This window comes from Pseudorca crassidens, chromosome 6 (assembly GCF_039906515.1).
Source record: "Pseudorca crassidens isolate mPseCra1 chromosome 6, mPseCra1.hap1, whole genome shotgun sequence".
NCBI classification, from domain to species: domain Eukaryota; kingdom Metazoa; phylum Chordata; class Mammalia; order Artiodactyla; family Delphinidae; genus Pseudorca; species Pseudorca crassidens.
The window spans coordinates 62,968,073-62,978,374 of record NC_090301.1 but is presented as its reverse complement, the minus strand read 5'-3'; the positions used below and the strand labels follow the sequence as shown (position 1 = coordinate 62,978,374).

Here is a 10,302-nt window from a genome sequence, read left to right as displayed (position 1 = left end):
CACATTATAATGTTGGCCAGTGCTAATTAGATGATAATCATGTGCATTGCTTTATTTACAGTCTATCCATTTAAATTAATTTGACATTTAATTGAATACAGTGTGAAAGAAATTGGAATTGTGTTTCAAATTTCGTTTAAGTTAATTTCACCTGACGTCTCTTATAGGCAGGTGAGATTATTCACTTGATCTGGAAATTTTCAGCAAATACAAATGGACATAATGCTTATTTTATAATGGCACACACGCATATGTAAATTTATCTCAAAATGTGTTTGGAAACAGCAACCAAATTTGCAATTTTTTATCTCCACTAATATCCTTATGTGCTCTGACTGCAGAGAGATTCTGCATGCATAAGAGATATTAACAGATCCAACTCTTAGTTGGAAACATGAGGCAGGATCCTAAAACAACCTGAATAGAATATTCTGATATTATCTTAGGATAGGAAACTTACATTTAATTCATGAATAACTATGTGGCAAACTATACCTAATTATGATCCTATGTATTTTCCTCTTTCAGGACATAGCATCAAAAAATTAAAGGATCTACCTTTTTAAGTGAGTGTATGATTGCCAAAAAATTGCATGCATGACTGCACTACTAAATTCAAAGTCTTTTTATTGAAACAATTTCCTAACAGCACATGTAGAATAGACTTAGAGTAACTGTATGAAAAGGTGTTTCTATACAAAAGGATCTGGAGGCCAACTCTTCTATTTTTTTCTCAAATAGTAGCATTTCTGGTTTATGGGTATCTGCTTTCATGCAGTTTTGAGACACTTACATGACAGAATTTCTTTAGGCCTCTCTCATTCTTGAGAATAGTTTGCTAGGTATACAATTCCAGGATGGAGATAATTTTTCCCTCAGAATTCTGAAGGCAAATCTTTATGTCTTCTGACTTTTAGTGTCATTGTCAAGAGATCCTATGTCATTATGTTTCTTTATTATATGTCTCTTAGAAAATTTTAGTATCTTCTCCTTTCCCCCAGTTTTCCAAAATTGCATAATAGTGTGCCCAGGTAGGATCTTTGTTTATTTATTTTATTTGACACTTGGTGAACTCTTTCAAGTTGGAAATTCACATCCTTCAATTATAGGACATATTCTTGGACTATTTAATCATTTTTCCCCTCAGTTTTCTCTACACTGTCTTTCTGGAACTGCTGTTAGCTAATTATTGCATCTCCTGAATTGTTCCTCTAAATTTTATTTTCTAACTCTTCATCTCTTTCTGTCCTACCCTCAGGGAAATTTCCCCAACTTCATCTTCCAATCCTTCTATTTTTTTCTTCTGTAAACTTTTATTAACTGGGGTAACAGGGAGAGTTTGATCACAGCAGAACCCATCCTGAAAGCATTAGAAATTACAGAAAGATGAGATAAGTGTCAGACACAACAGATTAAGCAAGTCCCTCCATCACCTGAGAAACAATAATATAAAACTGTAGAAACCAAATCTTTGTGAGTGATACAGGATACGGAACAAAAATGAAGACATTGGAACTCCTGGTGTTGCAAAATAAACTTGCAACTTCATTTCTATATTTTTGAAGTTGTAATTCAATGTTTTTCCCAAATCATTTCAAGCCGTCTCCAGTCAACATTTTCCCTCTCATCAATAACTTCCAAGGACCTTATTTAAAAAATAACTCTTTCTTTAAAATTTTTATTTATTTAATTTATTTATTTTTGACTGCGTTGGGTCTTCGTTTCCGGCTGTGGGCTTTCTCTAGTTGCAGCGAGCGGGGGCCACTCTTCGTTGCAGTGCACAGGCTTCAGTAGTTGTGGCACATGTAGGCTTCAGTAGTTGTGGCACATGGGCTCAGTAGTTGTGACTCGTGGGCTCTAGAGCACAGGCTGAATAGTTGTGGCTCATGGGCTTAGCTGCTCCGTGGCATGTGGGATCTTCCCGGACCAGGGCTTGAACCCGTGTCCCCTGCATTGGCAGGCAGATTCTTAACCACTGCGCCACCAGGGAAACCCCTAAAAAATAACTCTTAATCATCCATTTTTCTCACCCCACACATTCTATTCCAGGAAACTGGCAGCCTCCCAGCACAGAGCTTATGTTCCTCCTCTTTGAAATGCAAACTTAAACAGATTTTGGTCTTCTTTCTTCAATATTACAAGATGAGCACATGCTTACTGCAAAGCTTAATTCCTTCTCATGGCATTTTTATTCTGCAACTTACTTGTCACTGCCATTTGTCATAACTTAACTAGAATGCTGTCCTCCACCCTCTCCCTCCCTGACTTTGCAACCATCAATGCTCCTGACCTAACTAGTTAACCTGTTAAACCACCTGTGTGGTTATTTACCAGGAAACACTGGACCAGAAACAAATAATATACCTCAATATACAATAGCTCAGGCTTCATTTGTAGGCAGAATTTCATTTGTTGGCCATAGGAAGAAAACACTTATACAAGGTAAAATTCACTATTTTCATTTCACGCTGGGATTTGAAGAAACAAAGGACAGCAACCAATGTGGAGGGGGACAAGGCTTGGGATAGAGCCCCCTGCTCCAGGGACACCGGCAGAATCTAGTCCAGTAAATGGGGACTTCACCACCCACATACTACACCTTGAATCTATAAATCAACATCCCTGACTGGTAAGCTCCTGCTAATACTTGCCTTTTTCTGCCCCTTTCAGCCTGACAGCATCCAGAGTATCAAAGTCCTCCTTTCTCCATCTTCATCCTTAGACATAAATGAATCTGCTTTCACGTGCAAGAAAACTTCAGTCAAAAAATACAGTTGGTCTTCAGTCCTTCTGTTCTTCTCCATATGATCTTGGCCCAGCTCAGTAAACATTTGTCGAGCGCCTATTCTCGACCAGGCTTTGTGTACACTAAGGGTTCAAAAATGCAAAGGATGGTTCTCTGTCCCTGAGAAACTCAAAGTCTCATTTCCTCCAAGTCTTGCTAATACCCACGTAGTAACTGGGACTGGCTCCTGCATGGAGAAAGCACTGGGTGATGGCTGAGCAGCTGCTTGACACTGGATTCTCACTGCCACTGACCCTAGTTTCTTTCATTTTCTATATACAGACACTTAAAACTAAATTACTATTGAAAGTCATTAGAAATTAGCTCGGATGCCAATGTATGACCACGTCTGTAAAAGTAAAATATCACTATTTCTGCTTAAAGAAAAACAAACAAAAAAAACCCCCACAGCACTTCTGTAATTGGTGCACCAACTGTGCATGAAGTTCTCAAGTCAGGTCAACTGATGGGGGCTCCTGTGGTGACTAGTTTGTAGTAGGCTCCTTTCTGGGCCATCAGTTCTTCATGGGTCCCCTTTTCAATTACTATCCCCCGTGACATGACAGCAATGATATCCGAGTTCCGGATGGTGGACAAACGATGGGCAATGACAATGCAGGTCCGACCTTCTCTGGCTTTGTCCAAGGCGACCTGCACCGTCTGCAAAGGGAAGATGGAAAGTTGATGCAAAGACGCATGCTTGTTCCCTGGCCCACCATCACGAGAGTTCTGTTTCATACCACCTGATTAACATCTCTATATTCAGGGGTTAAACCCAAAGGCTTGACAGGAGAGAGAGGATTAAATAAATATTTGCTGAATGCAATGCATCAGTGACTTAAATTGCAGTCTACAAGCTGAAAAATTTCAGTGAAGCCAGAATGAACCAAACTACAAGATCACAAAGTAATTTTACAATACTTGAGGGTCTAGTTTGCTAAAATGAAACCAAGGAAACAATGTAAGGTAACAGTTAAATGGTCACTCCTGGGCTTCCCTGGTGGCGCAGTGGTTGAGAGTCCGCCTGCCGATGCAGGGGACACGGGTTCGTGCCCCGGTCCGGGAAGATCCCACATGCCGCGGAGCGGCTGGGCCCGTGAGCCATGGCCGCTGAGCCTGCGCGTCTGGAGCCTGTGCTCCGCAACGGGAGAGGCCACAGCAGTGAGAGGCCCATGTACCGCAGGGAAAAAAAAAAAAAGGTCACTCCTGATACTGTTCCTCATTGAGGACATTTTAGCTCTCTCCAAAACAGAATCCTGACTTTTAAGGAGTTAATTCTAAATGGTAAATTTCATAATTGTGTTTCGCCCAATTACATTTCCTTTCATGCAAACTGCACATCCGATACCGCCTCTAACTTTGTGTTGTATGCTTCCCACCTGCTCTGCCATGGAACTTTAGAACTATAAAATATGAAATACCTATCAGATGGCCTGGATTATTTTATTTTATTTAAGAAAGCTCATTATTTACCCATGAAAAAAGTGTCACCTAGCCTAAACAATCTTAAAAACAATTCTTATTTTAAAGTGAAAAAAATTTTTTTATTTGAAGCAATCCTATTTTAAATCACTTTCTCTAGACTATTGTCTTTGGGTGCTACAAAGGAGTGGCAATTTCTACTATTAATGAATCAGAAAATTAACAATACTGCCATTTTATAAGGACAAATATTACAGCAAAAAACTCATTTATAATGATCTAAGACTTCAGAAAGTCAGTACCTACCTTTTCACTTTCTGTGTCCAAGGCAGAAGTAGCTTCATCTAGTAGCAAGATTTTAGGATCTCGTATGATGGCCCGAGCAATAGCAATGCGTTGTTTCTCCCCTCGAGAGAGTTGAGACCCCTGGGACCCAACATTAGTTTCATATTTCTGGAAAAAATATGGTAAGTTTGAGAACCAGAAACAGCCATTGTTCCTGTGCTGTAGGGAGCCCACATCAATGACCCCTCTGAGGATTTAAACAATTTGTTTTTTTTGAAATTGGGAATAATTTGTATAAAGGATGTCAAATCCATTTAGGCATATTAAAAAAATATGGCGTTTTATGACCTTTCATGTTGGGAAACACGGGGACTTTGTATCCCTTTCTCTGCATTTCTTTTATTTGTATTTTTGATCTCTTTCTCCTTGAGTATGAGATCCTCCCTGATTTAAGATTCCCTGATTTCCCAACTCCTGTCTGGAAGATCTTTCCAAGACAGAATGATCCTAGGCATACAAGGGCCTTCAAGAGATCTCCTGGTCCATTCCCTTGTTGAGGTAGCCTCATTCTGGAACACAAGCCTAACTTTCAATCTTCACTCTTGCTGCATACCAGCTCTGTGATCATGAACAAATTATTTAAATTTCTGTGAGCTTCATAACTAGTTAACATATTTGTTGTTTTAGATGAAATTATGAAGGAAAATCCCTACCTGACGCCTACGTAAAAAACAGTTACATTCACAGAGTATTTACTATGCATCAGGTACTGTACTAACCATTCTAGCCAGCTTATCATTTAATGTTTACAGAAATCATTTTCTCCCGATTACTATTTTTCAGTTTCCATGTCTTAATTTTCTTAGTGATCAACCACCAAGAAAGACCCTTGGTGGATGGAAAAAAGCAGAGTCAATATCACACTACATTCAAACTTGGCTCTGGGAAAGTGAGGAACTCCAAGGCAAATGCAACTTACCCACCACGCACAGGAGTTGCTGCCAAGTAATGACATGATCATGATCATAATAGTAACAGCAGCAGCTTTCTTTCTGAGGCTATTATGTGTGCTCTCTCATTCTGTTATTTTTTGCATTTTGTAGACGACTGAGTCTCAGAAAAGTAATTGTTACAGAAGTAACTTTACACTAGAAAGTGGCCAAGCTTGGATTCAAATCAATGTCTGTTCCAAATCTCAGGACGTTTTTCCGTTATGCTAAGCTGATGCTCAATGTGGTACTGCTTCACTTACAACAAGGAATAGAGCATCCTTTGCGTTGGATAACATACTACTTTCCAAAACTAAAGATTATGTTGATGAAGGACATTCATTTTGCGTAAAAGACTGAGACGATCTCAGGGCACTGGGAAATAAGTTGTGTTGCCTTTGACCTTCTCCGTGAGCCACAGTCATAATACTTTTTAGTCATTCTACCTCTCTTCCTCCCTGTCTGCCATAGAGAATGACTCTGACTTGGTACCCACCTCTGGAAGGGACATGACAAAGTCATGCAGCTGAGCCTGCTTTGCGGCTTCTATGACTTTTTCTGTGGGGATTTCTTTGGTGTTGTCTCCATACTTGATATTGTCCACTATGCTACAGGCAAACAACACTGGTTCCTGGGAAACGATTCCAATCTTCGAGCGGAGAAACTGGACGTTTACATTTTTGCTGTCATGCCCATCTATCATCTGCCAAACAGAGGTGACAACCAGGGCACTGAGTTGTAGAATTCCAGCAGTGAGGAAAGTTTGTATCCTAGAGTTAGTGTTATGCAAGATATTTGCTTTGCTTAACAGACAACAATCTAAGGATTCTTGGAAATAAATTATGTTGCCTTTGACCTCTGGAGGTGGTGTCTGCCAGAAGTGGTGTCAAAGTTGTGATCAGACATGGTTGTTTGTTTCCCAAATTCTAGTTCTACGGGTAGTATTATACAAACAGGAAAGGCAGTCCAGACAGTATCTAGTTAAAAAAAAAAAAACAACTTCCCCTTATCCTTTGGTGCAGCACATCCTCTCCAAGTACACAGAATTGCTCAATTTTGAGACTCCATGGGTTATGAAATGGGGTTTCCTATGTAAAGCTGTTGGACAATGTAAGAATCAACCTGTTTCCTTGATTTCACTGATACTAACCTCTGAATAATTGAGACAACAGACCCCAGTAAGAAAGGAGTACATTTATTCACTTAGTCAACCAACAAACATATATTGAATTACCTGCCACAAAGGCACCATGCTAGACAGTCTTTTGTATGCTATATAAAGAAAAAATAATTTGTAGTGAGGTGGATGGACCTAGAGTCTGTCATACAGAGTGAAGTAAGTCAGAAAGAGAAAAACTAATACCGTATGCTAACACATATATATGGAATCTAAAAAAAAAAAAAAAAAAAAAAGTGGTTCTGAAGAACCTAGGGGCAGGACAGGAATAAAGACGCAGATGTAGAGAATGGACTTGAGGACACGGGGAGTGGGAAGGGTAAGCTGGGATGAAGTGAGAGAGTGGCATGAACTTATATACACTACGAAATGTGAAATAGATAGCTAGTGGGAAGCAGCCACATAGCACAGGGAGATCAGCTCAGTGCTTTGTGACCACCTAGAGGGGTGGGATAGGGAGGGTGGGAGGGAGATGCAAGAGGGAGGAGATATGGGGATATACATATACATATAGCTGATTCACTTTGTTATGAAGCAGAAACTAACACAACATTGTAAAGCAATTATACTCCAATAAAAATGTTAAAACAATAATAAAGAAAGAAAGAAAAAAATCTCTGTTTTTTAGGAAATCATGATCTATCTAGGCAGTTAATTACAGGAACTCGTATGTCTACCATTTGAGCTCTTTCACTTAAAAGGCTTAGAATAGTAAAGGTTCAGTATGTCTCACATACTGTAATACTGTAAAGTATTTGGCCCCATGATTTCAGAAAAAGATTATATTAAATGGTGTAAATATATGATGCTTTAGATAATTTTTTCACAGTGTAAAAAACAAACACTACTAGAAAAAATATAAGGCATTCTTCAACAATTAGCCCTCGCTCATCTTCCTCTATGCGTTTTCCATAGTACTTATAGACTGCAAAGCACGATTTAACAATTAAATACTGGAGCTGCTTGCTAATTGTTGTCTATATGCTAGCATTGTAAGCTCCTAGAAGACATAAGACATGCTTCATGCTCCTTAGAATTTCTCACAGGGCCTAATGCAGTGCTGGGCACATCACAGGTACCCAATTAAATGTTGAAAACGTTGAATGTTTGCGTTTGTTAGTTTCCTTAAAAGCAAAGAGGATTTTTCAAAATTGCATTAACGGTGGTATTTTTCCTACTGAAAAATGTTTGTAGAAACATTTTACGATGATATAACAAAATATATTGTGTCTATGAAATGCAAGGAATCATACTGATTTCTTCATGGGCATTGCTTTCTACCTGTGACCAGAACATTCACTGAGTACATTCAGAGAAATATACTTAATATACATGTTAATGTTGAAGAAGTCAAACATGAAGGATTCAGGTCCCTGCATGTCATGTAGTTCACAATCTACCTGGGTGATAGATATGAAAGATCTGACATTTGGGGAAACTAGATCCTCTCCTTTGTAGAGATCAGACTCCCAGTGCAACATACTTTCTAGATTCATCAATCACCAAATACTTTCAAACAAATTAAAATCTCTTTACCTAAAATTAATAAAAGTGATTATAAACTACAGATAATCAACTCTTACTCCTTATTTTCATAACTTCCTGGATTTTACCACTATCTGTTTGCTTGCTTTCTTGTTTTGCTTTATGCAAGGGAAACTTTAGTTGCCTCCTTCAAGTTTCTTTCAGCATTTCTCATCATGTTATCTATCCTCATTGCAATGAAGATTATACTATTCAGGGATATCAGAAAGTCCTTTTTCAAAAAAGAAGGATTAAATAATCAATCAGACCCACACCTCTGCATCATTTCTTAGAAAACTACTTGCAGATGCACTCCAACAAAATGAGACAGAAAACCGAAGAAAGAGGAAGATACGGGAACTAGGAAATAATGGATCTAATGCAAAAGATACTGCAGGAAACTCATAGGCTGACAGTTGTTCAGCAGGTGTAGGATGTATTTAGTCCAGGCAGTGGCAGAAATAAGGGAAAGAAGCAGGTTCCTCTGAATAGGTATCAGGAGAGAGACATTGGAAGAAACTAAAGATTTTATAAAGGCAGAGAATGCAAGAAAAAAGAAAGTCTTTCAGAAAAACAATCAAGAAAGAAAAATGTAATGCTAATGTACCTCACTACTTAACTATGAGATGAACAATATTTACTTAGCCATAATAAAACTTGTTAATAGATTTTCAACTTTTAGAATCAACCTAGAGTAAAAGCGTGAAAGATAATAAATGTTATAAACAAAAGGTAAGCATTTTATATATATATTTTAAATGTGGTACATATATACAATGGAATATTACTCAGCCATAAGAAGGAATGAAACTGGGTCATTTGTAGAGATGTGGATGGACCTAGAGTCTGTCATACAGAGTAAAGTAAGGCAGAAAGAGAGAAACAAATATCGTATATCAACGCATATATGTAGAATCTAGAAAAATAGTGAACCTATTTGTAGGGCAGGAATAGAGACATAGATGTAGAGAACAGACACATGTGGACATAGTGGGGGAAGGGGAGGGTGGGACAAATTGGGAGATTAGGTTTGACATAAATACACTACCATGTGTAAAACGGATAGCTAGTGGGAACCTGCAGTATAGCACAGGGAGCTCAGCTTGGTGCTCTGTGACGACCCAGATGGGGGGTTGGGGTGGGGGAGGGGGAGGGAGGGAGGTCCGAGAGGGAGGGGATATATGTATACATACAGCTGATTCACTTCACTGTACAGCAGAAACTAACACAGCATTGTAAAGCAATTACACTCCAATTAAAGAAAAAAAAGATAATATAAAAGTATAGTTATTAGGACTTGAGAGGTAAAAAGAGGAGGAAGAGGTGAAAATAGAGGTAGAATTGCTAATATTCTCATCTTAGAAAATGAGAATTCAAGAGATGTTATCTATAGGTGATGGAAAAGAAACAGAATTGTATTGATTAAATTTACAAATAAAAGAACTTTTAAAAGTAATGTAACCATATTGGGAGGAGGTGGGTAAAGGGAGGGGGAGAAGTGAGGGTAAGCTAAATTTCCATCTCTTGAGAATAAATCAACAGAGGGTCTAAATTCGTTAAATCGTGAAACAGCAGCATAAGCATATTATTTAGGGACTCTGAGGTAATCATTGGGAGATCTAAAAACATAAAGTGGTTAAAGATAGTTGCCTTTGAGCAGGAAAATGGAGAATGGGGGGTGGAAAGGGTGGAATAAGGGGTTGGTTTTGTTTTGGTTTTTTTAACAAATCTTCCTTATTCTACTTTGTGCTCCTTTGCATGTATTATTTGGAAAAAATAGAAAGGAAAAAGAAAAGAAGAGAAAAGAGGAAGAAATTCTGTAGAAAATAAGCAACAAAGCAAACCACCAATTTTTCAAACATCCTAACCAAAGATTTATGGCATATGACTACCAATGTGAGGTCCTTATATTATTTAGACTTTAGCTTCTTGAACCAGGATTGTCTCGGATTTTTCATACTAAATTCCCTTTCTTACTCATTTATCATTGTGTTTCTTATCACCCCCACTTTTTCCATTCCCAGTCATTAGTTTCCTGATTAGTCTGCACTTTCTGCCCCATTTACAGGTAAGTGAATGCTTCTGTTAAGTACACTCATCTCCAGCTTTGCAGTTTTCTT

At 38.4% G+C, this 10,302-nt stretch overlaps 1 protein-coding gene across 3 annotated transcripts in view; it reads right to left on the bottom strand.

The window, feature by feature from the left end:
• Positions 1–616: 616 nt before the first annotated feature.
• ABCB11 (ATP binding cassette subfamily B member 11) overlaps positions 617–10,302 on the bottom strand; it is an 86,274-nt gene continuing 76,588 nt past the window's right edge. For 2 of the 3 annotated variants that reach the window (XM_067741630.1, XM_067741631.1), the window contains exons 25-27: positions 5,978–6,184; positions 4,514–4,660; positions 617–3,445 (exon numbers count right to left, since the gene is read on the bottom strand). In XM_067741630.1, the coding sequence (XP_067597731.1) occupies positions 3,245–3,445; positions 4,514–4,660; positions 5,978–6,184 (555 nt within the window). In that variant the 3' untranslated portion in view covers positions 617–3,244. Of the gene's footprint in view, positions 3,446–4,513; positions 4,661–5,973; positions 6,185–10,302 lie in introns of all 3 variants that reach the window. The other variant, XM_067741632.1, reaches the window with a different exon arrangement.